General features: G+C 51.4%; 5 protein-coding genes across 5 annotated transcripts; 3 read left to right on the forward strand and 2 right to left on the reverse strand.

Moving 5' to 3' along the window:
• Positions 1-73: 73 nt before the first annotated feature.
• LDX57_005164 (DnaJ domain protein) lies at positions 74-1,052 on the forward strand (the record flags this gene model as incomplete). Its single annotated transcript, XM_046086843.1, has 2 exons — positions 74-218; positions 307-1,052. 2 exons carry the CDS (start codon positions 74-76, stop codon positions 1,050-1,052), a joined length of 891 nt encoding a protein of 296 aa, XP_045942809.1.
• A 1,149-nt stretch (positions 1,053-2,201) lies between these two features.
• Positions 2,202-4,569, forward strand: LDX57_005165 (universal stress protein family domain protein; the record flags this gene model as incomplete). Its single annotated transcript, XM_046086844.1, has 4 exons — positions 2,202-3,384; positions 3,471-4,210; positions 4,272-4,333; positions 4,401-4,569. 4 exons carry the CDS (start codon positions 2,202-2,204, stop codon positions 4,567-4,569), a joined length of 2,154 nt encoding a protein of 717 aa, XP_045942810.1.
• A 450-nt stretch (positions 4,570-5,019) lies between these two features.
• VMA2 (H(+)-transporting V1 sector ATPase subunit B) lies at positions 5,020-7,153 on the forward strand (the record flags this gene model as incomplete). The annotated part of the gene is made up of 9 exons (XM_046086845.1): positions 5,020-5,121; positions 5,215-5,299; positions 5,375-5,394; positions 5,479-5,514; positions 5,570-5,731; positions 5,809-6,125; positions 6,205-6,479; positions 6,544-6,762; positions 6,834-7,153. The coding sequence occupies 9 exons, from the start codon at positions 5,020-5,022 to the stop codon at positions 7,151-7,153; spliced, it is 1,536 nt and encodes a 511-aa protein (XP_045942811.1).
• Positions 7,154-8,093: 940 nt separating this feature from the next.
• Positions 8,094-10,450, reverse strand: trpB (tryptophan synthase TRP5; the record flags this gene model as incomplete). Its single annotated transcript, XM_046086846.1, has 3 exons — positions 8,094-9,828; positions 9,910-10,213; positions 10,315-10,450. 3 exons carry the CDS (start codon positions 10,448-10,450, stop codon positions 8,094-8,096), a joined length of 2,175 nt encoding a protein of 724 aa, XP_045942812.1.
• Positions 10,451-11,593: 1,143 nt separating this feature from the next.
• On the reverse strand, positions 11,594-13,706 carry medA (transcriptional regulator medA; the record flags this gene model as incomplete). The annotated part of the gene is made up of 3 exons (XM_046086847.1): positions 11,594-12,052; positions 12,125-13,605; positions 13,667-13,706. The coding sequence occupies 3 exons, from the start codon at positions 13,704-13,706 to the stop codon at positions 11,594-11,596; spliced, it is 1,980 nt and encodes a 659-aa protein (XP_045942813.1).
• Positions 13,707-20,014: the final 6,308 nt, after the last annotated feature.

The following is a 20,014-nucleotide window of genomic DNA, read 5'->3' on the forward strand; positions in this document are numbered from 1 at the left end:
GAGTTAAAAGCCCGAAACTAAAATCAAGCTTTCCCGTTTCCTGGATCACCACCCTCGTCGTCCCTCCCTCACAATGTCGTCCGACCACGAAGACTTCCAAGACGAAATCCCGCAGCCGGTCGAGACGGACCTCTACGGCATCCTAGGGGTCAGCGAAGATGCAACCCCGGACCAGATCAAATCTGCCTATCGCAAGCAAGCGCTAAAGAATCACCCAGGTAAGCCCCACCCCCACTCACCCCATCCCTGTTCTGCACTCTACCCTGTCAGGATGCAGGTGCTGACAACGTCCCCCACCTGCAAAAGACAAGGTATCGGCCGACTCCAAAGATGAAGCAAACGAGAAATTCCAGCAGATCGCCTTCGCCTACGCCATCCTCTCCGACGAAAAACGACGCAAACGATTCGATCTGACCGGCAGCACGTCCGAAGCCATCGAGGAAGATGACGACTTCAACTGGATGGACTTCTATCGCGAACAGTTCTCCAGCGCGATCGACGAGAATGCTCTAGATCAGTTCAAGAAAGACTACCAGGGTTCCGAGGAGGAAGAACGGGACGTGCTCGCAGCATTTGATAAGTTCCGCGGCGATTTGGACAAGGTCTACGAGTCTGTCATGTTGTGTAATGTGATCGACGACGACGATCGATTCCGCACGATGATCGACAAGGCCATCGACGAAGGGAAGGTCGAGAAACACGCGAAGTACGCCAATGAAACGGAGAAGAAGCGACAACAGCGATTGAAGCGGGCGCAGAAGGAGGCTAAAGAAGCAGAGAAGCTGGCCAAGGAGCTGGAGGAGAAGAAAGACGACAAGAAGAAAGGGGCCCAGAAGAATAATAAAAAGAAGGACACGCCGGCGAATGACAACGATCTGCTATCAATAATCAAGGCGCGACAGGCCTCCCGGGCGGATTCGTTTTTCGACCGGCTGGAGGAGAAGTATGCCGGGGGTAAGAAGCGGACTGGAAAGTTCGACGAACCCCCGGAGGCAGCGTTCGAAGCGACAGCTGCTCGACAAACATCGAAAAAGAAGAAGACCAAGGCTTGATCAGGAAGACATTTAACGGCGTTGACAAGGGTGCAGGTGTATATTGGACGTTGGGATGGGTTTAAGGGTTTTAGGAATATCAGCTTGCTTCCCTGTACTTAATTAATTACATGGGTTTTATTTAGAAATTCTTTGAGGTCATGACTGCATTATCGGGGAGTCTAGACCGCGCTTTATTTATTTTTATTTATCCTTCTCTTTCTTTGACTATTTTTTTATTCCATATTGGCAATAATCATGATTACGCACGCCGCATCCAAAGACAGGGCAGGACACACAGAGACTCCGTTCCTGTCGTGACACCTTTAGATTGACGCCTGGTCAAGCCTTGTGATGTATGCAAGGGAGAGGGAATTGAATTCATCCACCTTCACACACCTCCAAGGCTCAAACGGCTGGCGAGACGATCATCCCTTTTTCTTCCCCTCATGAAGGTCGCCTCTGCCCCGCGCCGAGACTCTCCAGCCCCTTCGATGATCTTCTGCCTGCGCCTTAATTATTGCATTCTCCCCCTCTCTCTGGGGAGAGTCCCTTGCAGACATCCTGGAGAACTGATCATTCATCCCTCCATCACCTGACGAAGCTGTCGATCGCTTGATCTTCTACTACTACGATCCCTCTTCCCATTCTCCCTCTCTCTGTTTCCTTTTTATTATTATTTTCAATTCTCTCCACCTCGGAGGGAAAAGTGTCGCTCCAGCTCGTCCAGCCCCTCTTCGCCCTAAACCGACCCAACCACGACTGTTAGACAAGACCGACTAGTGGAAGATCGTCGGGATTGACACGGTTGCCTGCACGTGGAGGGACTGCTTAAAACCATCTTTGCCAAAGAGAAAGTCGCGGGGCTTTTTTTTTAACCTTTCTGTTAGTGACAGGAGCAAAAACAAGGCTCTATTTTTCCCTTTCTTTCTTTCCCTTGTTTTTCCCTTCCTTTTTCTCTCTCGTGTCCACTCTGGTGTTTGGTTCAACTGGATGCGGAAACCGGCGAGACTAATCCCTTCTCTCTCTCGTCACTAGAGCGTCAAATTCTCCACATCCCTCGGCGTGTTTGGTCAAGACCAGAGGTTCTCTCGGGGTCTGGCTGACGGGCACGACTTGATTCTCCACAACACCTTGTCAAAACCGCCGCAGGACCGGTGCCCACCCACGATGCCCCCCTACAGGAGAAAGCCCGCCCGCATGTCGCTGGCGGCTGCCTTGGAGGAGGAGCGCCTGGAGCTGGCCGGCGAGCTCGAAGCTCGCACCGCAGCTTCCCGCCGGAATCATAGCGCGACCACCACCCGGAGTCTGCTGGACATCGCTCCGTCGCCCGAGTCGCCCGAGGCCCTGCCGCCCCGACATGGGTCCATCGCCGGCATTGGAGTTGGCGTGACTCCCCCGTCCAACCGTCGCAGTTGGCATGACCCTGTTCCGGCCGCCCCGTCTTTGCGCGTGAATACTGCGGTGGCGCCTCCTCCTGCTCCTGCGACGGCTGCCTCTCAACCTACCTCCACCTCGCCCGACAAAGAATTCGGTCCATCTGCCGCTGCCACCACCACCCGCAGATTTAGCGACAACACCGCTCTTGAGAAGAAAAAGCTCTCGGACGCCACGGCCGATCATCCCCATAACAAAACTTCCAACAGCGCCGCCACCAGCCCTGTCGCCAGCAAACCCAAGCCGAGCATTCGCTGGGATGATTCCGTCGTCATGTCCCCCAGCACCACCACCTACAGCTTAAACCGGCGCGCCAACAGATCGTCCGACAAATCATCCAATAAACCGCCCCAGAAAAATGCCATGGCTGCGGTGATGTCAGGCCTGGATTTGAAAGTCGGCTTGCCGAGTTTCACCAGAGGAAGAGATTCGAGTCGCAACAATACCGCTCGGGGAACCTCGCTGGATTCGCGGCTCTCCTCTTCCCGACTGGGACGCTCGAGTTCGCCGCGGAATCGATGGCTCGGCTCGAGCTCTCGCAATTCAAGTTCAAATCCGGGGAAGCCGGCGCCCGAGAAACCCAAGCCGGTGGAAATCGAGACCGTCGACAAGCCGCAAGCCACGCCCACGCCTGTTCCTGCGCCGGCGCCTGGTCATCGTCGCGAGACGTCCGATCCCGACAGGAAACCGTCTACATCCGGGGATGAACGCCTGGAGAAGGATATGTATGACAGTGAGAACAATCCGATCGAAACGAGCGACGAAGAAGCAGACGACTCCTCGTCCAGTGACGATGATGATTCTACCGCCGAGCGCGGACGGAAAGCAACGGTCGACATCATCCTTCCGGCTAGGGATAATTCAACGGGGAGTGCAAAGACAGGCCCGCCGCCACTACCTGTCGGAGAGAAAGAGAGTACGTCTCTCTCCCCTTTATCCCTATACCTCAAGAAACATTCTCAGCATCTTCAATATCAGCGCACTAATATGTAATGACTGCAGATGCCGAGGAGAAATCCGACTATTCACACTCTTCCAAACAAGGACCAATTCCCAAGAAGCCCGATGTCCATCCTCGGACCAGCTTTGACTCGGCCGCTTCCATGCCAAATACGCCGTTCGGCTCCGATGATGAAGCCGAGCTATGTGACATTAAACGAGCTCAACAACTGGGCATCCAACTGTCCGCGATCGACAGCTCCGTCCAAAATCGGTCGATTCGAACTATCATTCGCGGGGACTACGCTCAGCAGTCGGGCGAACTGGAAGGTGGTCGTCGCCGGCAGCGCAAGTATTTGGTTGCAACCGATCTGAGCGAAGAGTCGGTATATGCTCTGGAATGGACCATTGGCACCATTCTTCGCGATGGCGACACTATGTTTGCCGTCTGCGCGATCCACGACGAGACTGCCGCATCCAATACACTGCAGGTCGGTGACAACGCAAAAGCAATGCAGGATGCCGCAGCCGTGATTGGCTCCCAGACAGAAGAGACGGCGCAAAATCCATACAATGATTCGTCGACCAACTTGTCTCGTGCGATACTAGGCCGACTGGGAACGGACAGCAAACCCAGCTCGGTGGATGGTCGGGGAATGTCGAAAATCGAATCTGAACGGGTCCATTCTGTGGAGGTCATCTCTCAGACGTGCGTTCGTCTATTGCGGAAGACGCTGCTGCAGGTTCGGGTCGCCGTTGAGGCAATCCATTGCAAGAGTCCAAAACACATGATTACGGAGGCTGTATGTGGCACTTGAGACTTTCCCTATGTGCGTGAACTTGCTAATGTGGGTGCTTGCGTAGATTGATGGGCTCGATCCGACACTGGTGATTGTCGGCGCCAGAGGCCGAAGTGCTCTGAAGGGGTGAGTTCAGTCCTGCTTGATGAATTTTGGCCCATCTGATAGTGCCCCACTAACATTTCCTCTATAGTGTTCTCCTTGGATCCTTCTCCAACTACTTAGTGATGCATTCGTCGGTTCCCGTTATGGTGGCACGGAAGAAGCTCAAGAAGCATTCGAAGAACAAGAAGGCCACCAGTATTCGTCTGTCCAACAATCTCTCCACTCCTAAAAAGCTGGCGTTTGCGAAGGTGGACTAGAGCGATGGCAACGCGGTCACTGTCCTTTTTCTTACTATTGTTCTTTCATTGATATAGTTTTGCTCATTTGCGGATACCTCGATAGTTCAACGGTCACGGGCGCATCTGTTGTTTTTCTTGTTCTTTTTCATTTTGGTGGCGTAATTGATTGCTCCTGTTGTATGATTATGACGATCCATTGGCAAGCCGGACCGATATGATTATGAATTGTCTACAAGAAATCCCGAATCTCGTTCTTCAGAGTATACTCCGTAGAGGCAACTAAATAAGCGGTGGGGAACGGGGACGCATCACGTGCGGGGCTACCCAATCCCGTGCAATCGTCATCTCAACTTACTTGGCCCGACGTCTGCTCGGATCTCCAGCTGCTGCTCCCCTTCTCCTTCCGCCTCGTCCCTCGATCGCTTTCCCCTATCTCTCCGTGGCCCCGCTCCCAAGGACCTCATCACCATGGCGTCCGAATTTGTCGACCCCCGCATGACCTCCATCAAGCCTCGCATTCGCTACAACACCATCGGAGGTATCAACGGACCGCTGGTCGTTCTGGACAATGTACGTTCACCCCGGTGATCAGCCTCTTTCTGTTTCTCAAGCTTTCTGTAGCTTATCGCTGGGTGGCTTGCAAGCTGACGACTATTGTCCTAGGTCAAATTCCCTCGTTACAACGAGATCGTCTCCCTGACTCTCCCCGATGGAACTGAGCGGTCGGGTCAAGTCCTGGAAGCCAGAGGTATGTCCCCTGCTGGTCGAGCGCGACAGTGCTAGATCTAGCCATGGAAACTAACACAATCTTCTTTTTGAATAGGTAGCCGAGCTATCGTTCAGGTACGACCTAAGAAATAGCAGCGACCCCTAATCCTCAGGGCCTCCTTTCCTTCGCGAGATACTAACGTCTGGCGGCTTTTCTAGGTGTTCGAAGGCACTCCCGGTATCGATGTCAAGAGGGTAAATAACTGCTTCGGAGTGCTGGATCTGGAACGCCCGCTGACCTCTGTATCAGACTAAAGTCGAGTTCACCCGTCACAGCTTGAAGCTGGGTGTGTCCGAGGACATGTTGGGTCGTGTTTTCGATGGTTCGGGTCGCGCTATTGATAAGGGCCCCAAGGTGTTGGCGGAGGATTACCTGGATATCAACGGTCAACCCATCAACCCTTACTCGCGAGTATGTTCATGGTCGTGCTTTCATCACCCAGGCGTGTCGGGCTGGTTGCGGGTGGCTAAACGGATTGTTACGGACAGGTGTACCCCGAAGAAATGATCTCGACCGGTATCTCCGCCATCGATACCATGAACTCGATTGCTCGTGGTCAGAAGATCCCTATCTTCTCCGCCGCCGGTCTTCCCCACAACGAGGTGGCTGCTCAGATTTGTCGTCAGGCCGGTCTGGTCAACAAGCCCACCAAGGACGTCCACGACGGACACGAGGACAACTTCTCGATCGTTTTCGCGGCTATGGGTGTCAACATGGAAACTAGTCGATTCTTCACTCGCGATTTCGAGGAGAACGGCAGTATGGAGCGTGTCACGCTGTTCCTGAACTTGGCCAACGACCCTACGTACGTCTTTTCTCCTTATATCTTTTGCGCTGTGCCTAGTGGCTGGTGATGTACTGGTGGACTAACCGTGGACCTTTAGGATCGAGCGTATCATTACCCCCCGTCTCGCTTTGACGACCGCCGAATACTACGCCTACCAGTTGGAGAAGCACGTGCTGGTCATCATGACTGATCTGTCGGCTTACTGTGACGCTCTTCGTGAGGTTTCAGCTGCTCGTGAAGAAGTGCCGGGTCGTCGTGGTTACCCCGGTTACATGTATACTGATTTGGCGAACATTTATGAGCGAGCCGGACGAGTGGAGGGTCGCAACGGATCTATTACCCAAATTCCTATTTTGACCATGCCTAACGACGGTACGTTAGACCCCGCAGGGAGAAGGATCAAAGAGCGATGCCGAACCCAGCTGATTCCATCTAGATATCACCCACCCTATTCCCGATTTGACTGGTTACATCACGGAGGGCCAAATCTTCATTGATCGTCAGCTGTACAACAAGGGTGTCTACCCGCCAATCAACGTCCTGCCCTCTTTGTCCCGTCTGATGAAGTCTGCCATCGGTGACGGCCGTACTCGTAAAGACCATTCCGACGTGTCCAACCAGCTGTACGCCAAGTACGCCATCGGACGAGATGCTGGTGAGTCCTGCCTTTGCCCGTTGGAACTACTCTTTGTCCCACATACTAACCTGATGCCTCCCAAATAACAGCCGCCATGAAGGCAGTCGTCGGTGAGGATGCCTTGTCCTCGGAAGATAAGCTCTCTCTCGAGTTCCTCGACAAGTTCGAGCGTTCTTTCATCAACCAGTCCACGTACGAGTCGCGATCCATCTTCGAATCCCTGGACATCGCCTGGAACCTGCTCCGCATCTACCCCAAGGACCTCCTCAACCGTATCCCCAAGCGCGTCCTCGACGAATTCTACGCCCGCTCCGCCCGCAAGGTCGCCAACAAGGACACGAGAGACAGCACCGGCGCTCCCGAACAGGTCCAGTCGCAGTCCCAGGGCGCCGACCTGATTGAAACCTAATCTACTCGCTCCGTGTCTCGTTACGGGGGGAGACGATAGAAAAGAGGAAGGAAAAGGATTTTGTTCCACTTTATTTATGTATCTTGTCTTATCTTCTCTTGTCTTGTTGCAAAGATATCTATCTATGTTTCTGGCCCTGCTTTTTTTTGATGTTCCAATTCCTGCTTGCGCATTTTCAAGCTGTCCTTTTTCTGCTCTTTGTCATCATATCATTACTTTATACTATACTATGACTCTTGCATATATCATTCATTCTCTGTATTGTTGTTCGTCGTAGTTTGTACGTCTCCTGACAGAAACCATATCATATCATAATGCCATACAAACTTCTATAATATCAGATTATAGTATGAACGGCTTAACATGAACTGATCAAATTAACCCGCACAAAATCCATCTCTCCCACTACTCAATCCCCATGTCTATTTTCAACCCGTCATCTCGAATAATCATAGCCTTACAGAAACACGCACATATACCTGCAATGCCACGCAAAACCAGTTAAATCTTAAATAGTAGAAAATAGAGATAGGGTATCTAACTACCTTTTTTTTTTTTTGACCTTCCCCTGTCCAATCCGTCTCCGTCAATAACTAGACAGGGAAAAGGAGCGAGATACTTGAAATCGGAATTATAGTCCCGAAAAAATTCGGGAAGAAGTAGACATAGATAAGTTGAAATAGGAATAGATTAGAAGAAATTGCAAATTGAAAAAACCCCTGCCCGAAAGTAAATAAATATGCGTGACATTTTTGTTCCCCTCCCTCCCATCCCCAATCCCCCAAAGAATCAAGATCCAAGAACTAGAAGAGTTGAAACCTCGATCCAAATAAAAAAGAAAACCCCATACTAAACAATATCCTTAATCTAAGCATAGGTCTATATTTTGTATTTTATTTTTTTGGTTTCGGTTTCGGTTTTTGATTAAGGAAGTAGATATCTAGAAGCGCAGATCCCAACCGATCTTAGGACCCAGACGAGGAAGTTCATCCGCGACGCTCTGCACATCCTTGTCGCCACGACCACTGAGGTTCAGAACGATGTTCTCGCCCTTCTTCATGGTCTTGGCCAGTTCCATAGCGCCGAAGATAGCGTGCGAGGACTCCAGAGCGGGGATGATACCCTCGTGCTGGGCGAGGGCCCGGAAACCAGACAGGGCCTCTGCGTCGGTGGCGGCGACGAAGTGCGCGCGCTGGCTGTCCTTCCAGGAGCTCAGCTCCGGGCCAACACCGGGGTAGTCGAGACCGGCGGAGATGGAGTGGGTTTCAGAGATCTGGCCGTGCTCGTCCTGGAGGACGTAGGTGCGGACGCCGTGCAAGACACCCTTGCTGCCGCCGGAGAGGGTGGCGGAGTGACGGGCGGTTTCGACGCCGTCGCCGCCGGCTTCGACACCGAGGAGCTTGACGCTCGTGTCCTTGGAGAAGGGGTAGAACATGCCGACGGCGTTGCTGCCGCCGCCGACACAGGCGACCACGGCGTCGGGCAGCTTGCCAATCTGCTCGAGCATTTGCTGCTTGGTCTCGTCGCCGATGACGGACTGGAAGGTACGCACGATGGTAGGGAAGGGGTGGGGTCCGATGGCGGATCCGATGATGTAGTGGGTGGTGTCGAGTTCGACGACCCAAGCACGGAGAGCCTCGTTCACGGCGTCACGCAGCGTGCGGCTGCCGGCGTCAACGGCCACCACGGAGGCTCCGAGGAGCTTCATGCGGAAGACGTTCAGGGCCTGACGACGGACATCCTCGGCACCCATGTAGACAACACACTTCATGCCGAACTTGGCACAGACGGTCGCGGTGGCGACACCGTGCTGACCAGCACCCGTCTCGGCAATGATGCGGGTCTTGCCCAGTCTCCGGGCAAGAAGGATCTGACCCAGCGCGTTGTTGATCTTGTGACTACCAGTGTGGTTGAGATCTTCACGCTTGAGCCAGATGTTGGCACCGCCGACGTGGTCGGTCAGACGGTTGGCCAGGTGCAGGCTGCTGGGACGGCCCATGTAAGGGTAGTAGGAACGGTACTCCTCCCAGAACGAGGGGTCGGTCAGGGCATGCTCGAAACCACGCTCCAGCTCGGCCAGGCAGTCCATGAGCGACTCGGGGACGTACTGTCCACCGAACTCACCGAATCGCGACGGCTGAGCGGCAGGGTTACCCGTGCCGTTCAGGGCATCGATTTGATCGGCCAAGCCGGGGCCGGTAGGGTTACCGGCATCGGTGACAACGGCCGTGGGGTGGGCAACGCCCTCCTCGACTTCGCGCTTCTCGACGGGGTCCAGCACCTTGATCTCGCGGACCAACGTGCCCTGAGCATCTCTCTCGAGCTTGCGACCGGTCACGCTAGAAAGGTAGGCCTCGGCGTTCTTAGCCGCCTGACCAGCAGGGGCCTCGCCCAAAGTAGTGATGATCTGACTGCCAATCACGACACCCTCCGCAAGATCCTGCACAGACAAGAAGTGTTCCCGGGTGCTGATACCGAAACCCAATGCAGCAGGCACGTTGCCAGAGTATTTGTGAACCCGAGATAGAAGATCGGGCAGGTTCGAGCTGAGCGTGCCGGTGGCACCGGTGACACCCATTCTCGAGACAACGTAGATGAAAGAGTCGGCGATCTTGCACAGGAGCTTCATGCGGGATTCCGAGGTCGAGGGGGCAATGAGGGGGACGTAGGATAGGCTGTCGCAAACAGGTCAGTAAGCATGTACTAACGCAACGGATTGTCGTCATGTAGCGTAAATCCAATGGGGTCTTCCTTACTTGTTGCTGGCACACAGGTTTCTGAAGCGGACGGCCTCCTCAGGAGGAAGGTCGACCATGATGAAGCCATTGACGCCGGCCTCCCGGCAATCCTTGAGCATACGCTCCTCACCATATCGCATCAAAGGGTTGTAGTATCCCATCAGCAGGACGGGGGCCTTGAGACCGCTCTTTCGGGCGGTACGGACCATGTCCAGAACCGAGGTGACGGTGACACCATTGGCCAAAGCCTTGGTGTTGGCCTTCTGGATAACGGGACCATCGGCAATCGGGTCGGTGAAGGGCACTCCCACTTCAATGATGTCTATAAATTGCAAAGAACGGGCATATGGTCAGCGGGAAATCGTTCGCAAGGGTAGGAAGGGTTGAGTGGCGGGATTCAACAATCGGGGAGCGGTCACGCACCAGCGCCTCCATTTTCCAGGCCCAGAAGGATGTCTACCGTCTCTTCCACAGTGGGGTAACCCGCAGTGATATAAGAAACCAGGGCCGCACGCTTCTCCTGCTTAGCCCTGGCGAACGTCTGCTTGATCACATCCATTATGTCCGAAATATGGTGGGGGGAGCGGGGCTAAGAAAAAAGTGTCGGATGTGCGCGAGTGAGGAATTAAAGTAGAAGGGAGAGTTGAGGAAGGGATGACAAGGGAGAATGGTCTCCAGATGACCGACTGCAGCGGAGAGAGGGGAGCGCAAGAGGAGGCAAGGCGAGACTGCAATTGAGCTGGGGAATGTTGACTGACTCACTTTCCCTTGCGTTTGTTTCCTGGCATTTGCGTCCGCCAGGTCAGGTGACGCGATAAGATAACGGTACCGGATCCCGATCTCGGCATGCAGAACGCTGCCGGATGGGGCAACTATTAGGGCAGGGTTACTGGGAGGATACAATGTAGACAAGTATAGAGCAAAAGACCAAAGATCAATTAACACTGCCAAGGAGTTCCAATTAACACAAGGAGGTCGAAGCAGAATAAACAATTCCAAGAACAGATCAATCAAGGTTCATAGACGCCAAAGCTATGCAGATCTCGAGTCGGAGAGAGTAGTAATCAAAAAGCAAGTTCAAACAGAGCGACTCCAAAGGATTCAAAATATAACACATGGCTGGATAGTACTGTTAGAATCCCGCACTGACTGGGGAGACAGCAGTAGAAGACAAAAAGCAACCCATCCAAGACCGAAACCAAGTTCCACACTTTTCCCATCGCCAATCCAGATGTCCCATTACATCAGTCTCAAAAATATCCCGACCTGCGAAATAAGAAGGAAGGACTGCAGCGCCATGCTATGCTATAAGTAGTTGTACACTTTTCATGAAGGAGTGGTATCCCAATGCCCGCGGAAATTGCAACAAAAAAAGGAACGGATAACAGATCATCTATAATGCGTCGTGTCAACAAAAACCAAAAATCAAAACAGAACAAGTAGGGCATCAAGACATGAGGTATTCCAAAGGAGAGACATCAGATCATGGTCAGTAACCATTAACCGAAAATAAAAACACCAAGAGGTCCAAATATATAAGGAGCCATCAATGACCCAGCGCCATGGCTTATAAAGGAGTGACGTGAAAATCGGGATAGAGGTAAAACCAAAATAACAAACCAAAGAACAACGCCGACTGATGCTAAGAACGTATTGCAAAAAAAGCAGAAATAAGGCAAAATTAACTGTCAAAGGCCTCAATTTAAGGCCCTTGATCTGGGAGCGAGTATGGCATCGGTGCCATATAGGTGTAGCAGGAAGTGCTGCTAGGAGGCCCGCTGGTTGGAGGGGCGTTAACGAGAGGGTTCAACTCCCAGGCCCGACTCACTGGAGCATTCAGTCCAATCTGGCTCGGTTGCTGGCAGACTGGCGCGCATTGATAAGGGGTGGCCATGCTATGGTAGGACTGGTTGACGGCCGGTAACACGGCACGCATTTCAGCTGGATTCGTCATTGGCGCCCCGGAATGCCCCGTTGGGGGTGAATAAGCCGGTACTCCCATAGCCGAACTATACGTTGTCGAAGGAGCAGTATCTGAAACAGACTGAGGGGATCCTGCGTTCAATGGCTCGGTCCCGGAATCGGACGCGGCGCCATTGCTCGTGTAGTTGGAGGCGATCGGAGTAGGCAGGGCACCAGCAGTGGAAGAGTAGCTTGCGGACTGAATTGGCTCTGGCGTTAGTAAAACACTCGTGGAAGCAGGAGTATATAGGCAGGGAAAGGTATCACCCACGTATTTTCCAATGATTTTCTTCAGAGCATGGCTCAGGATCTTCCAGGGGAAGACCTTCACATCCTTCTCGATGTTGCGGGGCTTGGGTGCTGGAAATCCCATGATGACCTTGAAGAATTCTTCGCTGTCGGCCTTGGCTTTCGACACGGTTAGGGGACGGAAGCCCTCCAAGTTTCTGCGAATGCGGTTCTTCTCCTCCACAGTGAAACGGACACCAACGAGCGATTCCAAGAGATAAATGGTGTCCACGCTGGTCACAAAACATTCATCCTTCCCATCCCAGTTGATGCAGCTGATACAAATACTGTTGGGAGCTCGGTCCTCAGGGGCAACAGGCTTAAAATCGGCGTGAATCGTGCTGCCATTTTGGACCCGGGTAAACTGCACCAAACGTCGTTTCATGTCGCGCTCTTCCTTGGTCCAATGTTCGGTCATGGTATCCAAGTCTCCGTTCAGTTTCAGAATGGCCTTTGACGGATACATGGCGTAAGGGTTGAACGATTGCGTTTGAGGGATGGATCCGGAGTGCTGCAGCGTCGACGTTCGGATAAGCGTTGGGTTCGAAAACCGACCAGGGGATGATGCCTTTTGGGGGAGACCGTGACTAACCCCGAAACCCGGCGTCCGAGGATCACTGCTGACAGACATATAGGAAGGGCTCCATGATGGAGTCAAGGGAGAAGGCGCCCTGATGGACGGTTGCGAAGATGCCGAGACGGTTGAGTATTGCGCGGGACCAACTCGAGGCGAGGGGGCTGCATGATACGGGGTCGCAAAGCCATTCATGGCCGGGAGAGGTTGCAGGTAGGGCGAGTACGTCGTCGAATAGCTGGCGGAGTGATCTCTTGCGTGCATGGCCTGGACACCGCTTCTCTTGGTAGGTCTGGAGGTGTCCTCGGAAATGGACGAGATTCTTCTCTTGCGGGATTCATCGGAAGGAGAATGGTGGGAAGCTTGCTCATATGTATAGACACCAACTTGCAGGGCGGTCGTAGGGCACTCGCCTTGTCCATCCACTACTACCTGGAGCGGCACAGCGAATGATGGCGAACCCGTCGACATGAAAGGGGGAGTGTCCACGGAAAGGGCATACTGGAAGGCGGTTCCCTGGAATCCAACGAATTGAGGGACGCACTCGGTCTTCTTCGAGCCGAAGACGAGATAAACCGTCGCATATGATGAGGTGTGAAGGTCGTAGGGAGACTGAATTTCCACAAACACTCTGGTACCTTCAGATCCCCGCTGAGGAGAGTAAGAAAGGATTTCAGGCACTTGGCGGGACTCTCCACCCATCATCGGAGACCGACCCTCCTCATAGGAGCTAGCATAGCTCTGGTTGCTCATGTAGGGAACACAATCGGAAATCTGGCTCGTGTGATCGGTCATGGGCGAAGGGACCATAGAGGCATTCGTTACATAAGGCGTTTGTCCATAGCTGGGGTAGGAAGCACCATCATGCATAGACCGAGCGGATTCATAATCTTTAAGACGGTTTAGCAAACGACGTGATTTGAAACCCGAAACAACAGGGGAGCGACTCACCGAGCAAGGCCGCCTGAGGAGGCTTTTGGAAAGTAGACATAGACAGAATGGGTTCAGACTTGGCCAGAAGGCCGTCTGAAAACGTGCTGATAAACCGCGAATCTTCAGCGCCTGAGAAATCCAACGACTCGTCTACAATCAAGGGCGTTTGAAAATCTGGATCGAACTAGATGGCGAAACTGTCGTCAACATGTGTTCACATAGGCAGGAGTGAAAAAAAGAACAGAAGGAAATTGAGGAGGCTGCAGCTAGAAAGCACAAATCTGGACCAAGATTCCAAACCCGACTGATGAAGAGAAACAAAATCGAAAGAGTGGTAAAACGCAAGAAGAAATAATCGTTGGGCATCACAAGAGAAACAGGTGTGGGATTTCTTTGGGACCTACCAAAACACCGTGCGTCTTCGAGTAAGCCAGTTTGAAGGTGTTGCAGAGACTGCAACGAAACACAACAGCTTAAAAGAAGCGATTGGCAGCGAATTTATGGTAGCAAAAACGATGGGACGACGGAAAGTCACCGGGGAGCTCTCCGAGACAAAACGAGTGACGACAAGAAGCGACAGGAAGTCTCAACTAGCAAGACACGATGGAGGGCCTCGAATCAACGGCCAGAAGCTCAAAACGAAGGCTGAAACTGCGATAGGCTGGCTGCAGAGTATTGGGCGAATATAAACCACGATGCGGAATACTGTTCCAGAGAAAGCACCTATGATGAACCGATTGGCATCTGTGGATGGTCGATTATTCTCTAGACGTGGTTAAGCCCGACGGGATGCTGCTCGAAAGCCGTGGTTCCGGTCTCAAATAGCAAGCCAGTAATAAGTCAACCGGGTAGAGACAAGAGGGAAATTGGCTTTTCTCTCTTCTCTTTCAACCAAGCAGAATGAGTCTCAGGAGGTTCCGAATGACTAGGCCCCGGAGAACTGGGCACAAGTTAGGCAATGAGCTACCCAGCTGATGAGTGAGAAGCCTTCAAGAGGTCAAGAAGACCGGCTTCCTGCATAGACTAGCAGAGACTTACCAAGGAGAAACGAGAGGAGAACGAAAAGTTTCGTACCGAGAGACCTTTGGAAGGCTAATATGCAAAAGTCCACAATCGCGCGACGACAAAATAGTCTACACCATAACAAAATGTCAACAACAAACACACCCAGGGGCTCGGTAGCGAAAATCACAGGGGAGATATTCAGAGTCTGGATCCCATCATGGGTCCTAATTTTCCTCGGGCCCTTGTGCACCAGAGGCACGACCTTGGAGAAGCAAGGGTCCCAAGAAAAGGGAGAAAAGGGACTGATTGATGCAAGGCACCACCGGGATCAGTGGCGAAGGGAAATTACACTAACCTTAACAAATTAACAGCTGAGTGCAAAGGTTTTTCTGCTTCCCAATCTCCCGATGGCTCAGGTTTGAGGTAATTCTTGCTAGTACGCGATGGCTTGATGTGTTCAACCGAGACAATGATTCACGATGATTTAACTTCCCAGCGTCAACGAGCTCCTTTGGAGGATTTGCCGTCAATACAGTGTTGGCCGTTGATGTCAAGCTGAGGTCCACTTTTCAGATGAATCGAGACCAGGCGAAATCGCAAGTGAAATTGAGGGATCCCGAAATTTGGCGAGTAGCAAACGGCGCTGCGGGGATTCCTCTACGGCGCGTGTATGTCGAAACAAGGCAAACGCCAACTGAATAGTCCGCGCGGAGGTTCGAAATTAGGTCCAAAGGGCTGTCAGGTCGATTCGGCCCCGAAAAGTGCGATCTTCTCCGTCCGTCTTTCGATATGATGCGCCGGAACAGATCCCGATTCTGTTGTCGGATTGGCACGCAGGCACTCGGGCAGAAACCAATAAAACGAAGGTCGTTGGAACGATCAACGAGTGCGTCCAGTGCGTGAGAATTAGATATTAATTCAGAGAAAGCCGGTGATCCGTTCACTTCCTTCAACTTCTGTTGCAATTAAATATCCCGTGTTTTTCTTTTTCCTTCCGCGGTCAACCAACGTAGCGAATGTGATATGACTTTGATGTCAAAGCAAAGCGAGTGTATGAGCGAACGGTGTGTGAGCGAGTGTAAGTAAAAAGAAGAAGAAAAAAAAGAAAACGACTTTCGATACTTCTAAGATGCCATAACAGGAAATGGGTTTCGGAAGAAGAGGGGAGGGGAAGGGAGGAGGGGGGGAGAAGGTAATAGTTATGGGGGGTGGGAGGAGTGATAAAAAGAAATAAGATGGATGGATAATAATCAAAAATAGGAAAATAAAAAGAGGAATAAAAAATAAAAAATAAAAAAAAAGGGCGACAGTGAAGAGTCTGATATGACGAGAGATATATTACTTTTCCCTGAGCACTAAGACAGCGGAAGTGGTGGTAAGAGCAACAGGATGCCGGCTTAGCGTGGCGGGGGTGCAGGCAAAAGAGTAAGAAAAGTCGGGTTAGAACTGTTAGGTTCGAGGATCAGGTAGTCAGAGGTTGGGAACGCCGCAAGGTAAAGTGGAAGTGGCAGCAGGAAATAAGAAGACTGGGGCGTGGAAACTGGAGCCACAAGGTCGAGAAAGAATAATAATATGACCAGGGATCAGGTGCGCCCAGATAGGATTTATTAATGCCGTTATTACGGTGATACTAGTCCGTCTAACGGGGTGCGGACATTATATCATGGCTATTATTATTTTAGGTTATTATCTGATGGTTAATGCCATTAATGATTTATAAATAAAACGGTGGTATTATCGTTCTTCGGGGGGTGGAAATACATCATGATGTCCTAACTCACTAGTTATTAGTTAACTTGCCCACCAGGAAAGAGACGGAGAGGAGAGCCTGAGAGGGGAATGAAAATAAAAATAAAATACTCCGTAGTAGGAAAACTCACCAGAAATAAAAATAAACCATTTAGGTACGAAGGACTGGAGTATGGAGCACACAACCCACGCTAGATAGGGACGACCGAGGGCTGGTTAGCATTGTGGATGAGAGCGTGAGGTGTGGAAGTTGAGAGGTCCCTGCTGGTCATCCTCCACATCTCAACCGTTGCCAGCCTATCCATGGAGAGAATGACCGGTATCCATCTTCTTCTGCGAACTTTCCGAAGTGCCCGCTTTCTCGGAAGAGAACCAGCAAGAGGCAGTCCTCCGGCATCCCAGGTTTCCCCTTTGGGTTTGGCGCGGTTAAAAATAATGAGGATTTATTTTTCGGTCTTTCTGGGTTTGACCCTGACTTTAGTCATAACTTATTCGGACCAAAACGTACAGAGGAAGCGTCCAAGGAGACTACTGGAGAAGGGGGGATGCCGAGGAGGGAGAAAGGCAAGTGGAGGGTGTTCTTGCTGGAGGCAGCTTAGCTTAGGGGCTAACGGAAAAATCATTCATTAAAATAAAATAGAGCATTCGGAGTACTCTGGATTCTGAACGAGCGGGCAATATTATTTATTTATTTGGTTTATTCTATTTGAATGAATTCTTCCCAAATACCCAAATCAGCAGTTGACTAGCATTATTATTAGCAGAGCAGCAGACGCCGTTCGGTCGTGACGGAGTGGATCCACCAAAAGCATGGGATCAGTCAGGGCTGCAGAAGGAGGGTGGAATCATGGAAAGAGTATAATCATTAATCAGAATCGGTCATGATACTGATGGTCGGAATTGCAATGATACTAATAAAACTGCTTATTATTACCTGTCATTGGAGGGGAGCTTCAGAATAATTAAGTCGGGTCTTCTAGGTGGTACCTTTGATTAGACATCTGCTTCTTGACTAGTTATCGTTGGTCGCCTTATGTGCTCCAGAAAAAGAACGAACGAGAGAAAATGGAAAGAAAGAAAAAGATGAAGAAACCTAGATAATAGCAGTGGTATGGAGTGCTGTTGTCTCCCTCGTTCGCCGTCTTTTGTTCCTTCTATTCTTTTTCTCCGTAGGAACCAATCCAATCTAGAAAAGACTAAAAGAATAGGATGACTTCACTGGTCCCTCGGCCTGTACTGTATGTAGTAAGTTTAAGCTAAGTAACAGGATTCATCTGCACAGCCTCTTTCCGCTTCTTGTCCCGGCCCTTCTGGTGTTCCTCGTTTTATTTTTAATTTTGCTGTCCAACTCCCCCCGAACTTCGTACAATTCCTGGTCACTTTCTCCGATGGGTTGCAGAGAGGAAGTACTTGGTCCGTACCTACATTGTACGACGTGACCCACTGACTGTCCTTCCAATCAATCACATAATAAATATTGAACGAGCCAGCCTAGACAGTCAAATAGATGCCTCAACTCCCAGACTAAACAACTAGTGTAGGGATCCCGTAGCATAGATTCCCGGGATTTCTCAACGACACCGCTCTGACTCCGGAAGGACACTAAGGGGGCCTGGGAAGATGCCCTAACCGTCTGAATGGGGGATATTATTAGTCCACCGACGCTGAGGGTCTCCACCCTTGCACTTCCCCCCTTTCCACATCGAGTAATTCTGGTGTCGGCCCCGACGCTTGCCTGAGGCCTTTTCCTATTGGAGGTTCGCCTTCTGGAGCCCTGAGGCAGAAATCCATCGAAATCCACACCTCTCAACTTCCATTGCTCCTTTCCTGCCTCATCGGGTATGCTCCGTAGCCTCCGTCCTCTGGCTGAGTGCCCTCCATCCAGAATAGTCTTACCTAAGCCCTCTTACTCTTTGTCTCTAAATCCGCGGATGGATTGCCTCCTGGTGGAGGTGGAAGCCCTCATGGAAGTTATGGAACTTCTAAAGTGCAATCTTGACAAATCAAGTTGTCAGCCTAAGTACCACTAAACTACAGTCAGAAATGGTTAGGACTGCTCGTACCCCAAGAGCGCTCTCTCTCTGTTCCTTAGGCCCTTTGTTTCCCCACCCCGCGCCCTGAGGGAAAATCAAAACCAAGTAACCTGGTAGGCTGACTTGTCCCCTCTTTACTTCTCTTTCTTTTTTTTTTGGAGCCTTTTCTTGCCATTTGGCTTTACGTTTTTTTTTTTTTTCTCTTTTCGTTTCCTTATTTTGTGCTGTTCTCTGATTTAATTCCAAAGATAAAATGTAAAAAGGAACCTCTCAGTCTAATAATAAAGATTTCTCTATCTAAGGTTTTGCGGCAAAAGTTTAATCGCATCCTGCGTTCACCGCGTAGGTACGGATTTGGACCAGCGTTCACAAACACGAGCATGGGCGTCACGACCAGTCAGAATACCAATTCACATGCTCTGTGCCTTCTCTACGTCTTAGACTACTGTCAGTGTCATGCCTATCTGTCAGTCGGTCGTTCCGTCGTGGCGACGGCTCCAGATCGAAAAACATCAACCCACAGGGCCTCCTTGTGGAAATGAGTATCGATCAACTGTTTAATTGCTTAGTTGCCCGTCACCGACGCGGAGAGGGTGTACCTGAACCAGGCAAGTGCGACGCGATACTAACCCACCCAGCAGTCAAGATACAATTTCCCAAGGTCCTGGGCCGTGAAGATGCGCTTGCATCAGTCGGGCAAGGTGAGGTTGGACAGCAGCCTTAGTCGAGGGTAACTAGTAACTACTCGTCGCCTTCCGTCTTCCCGTCACTCCGTCAGAATGATTCTCTCATCCTCCGTATTCAGCAACTGGTTAGAATCAGATAGTGACCAGACAACTACCAGATACCGCACCAGATCGGGGCCGACAACAATCATAGCGGGCGATCTAAGATGCTAAACATAGCAAGCCTTGCATTGGTATTTTCCCAGCCCATGCAAGGGTGGCAGCCTATCATTGGCCTCCAAGGGGGGGCTGTGGTGGGGTGACCCCACTGACACTTTGCCTACAGGTCCTACGGAGCACACCAGAGGTGCACCAGAGGGCCGCCAGTTGGACGGCGGACACACCAGTCCAGAAATCCGTTTCTTTTTCGAATCCTCCGTCCACCTCCCGCCCTCTGATTCGTCCTCAAACGCCCGGACGGTGGCACGATGGGATGCACAGGAAACCATTCCCTCCCGTACTTTGCTGAACCTTGTGGAAGGTAGCAGTCAAGCAGGTAAGGTAGTATACAGCGCGAGGGTCACTCTGCACTGTTACCATCCTACTGCGGGCGAGTCATGACTGGTGAACAGCCCACGTTGGAATGTATGTACTCCGTACATACAGGATGTAGTAGTTCAGAGCTGAAGTGAGCACGATTTCTATTTTCTATTTTTTCCTTCTGATTCGGAAAGGCCCTTTCTCCTCTGGCGGGTGCCGCACCCTTTCGGTCCACCTTTGGTCTTCTTTGTTTGGTTTGTGTTTGGCTTGCAGGGATGGGGACTTGCGATTGACTGATGTTTACGCTGCACGGTATGTCTAGTTTTTGTTTTTCTATCCATGATGCGGTGGCACTACTTTACCTTTCTTAGGGC

This window comes from Aspergillus melleus (genome assembly GCF_016097325.1).
Source record: "Aspergillus melleus strain CBS 546.65 chromosome Unknown contig3, whole genome shotgun sequence".
Classification (NCBI taxonomy): Eukaryota; Fungi; Ascomycota; class Eurotiomycetes; order Eurotiales; family Aspergillaceae; genus Aspergillus; species Aspergillus melleus.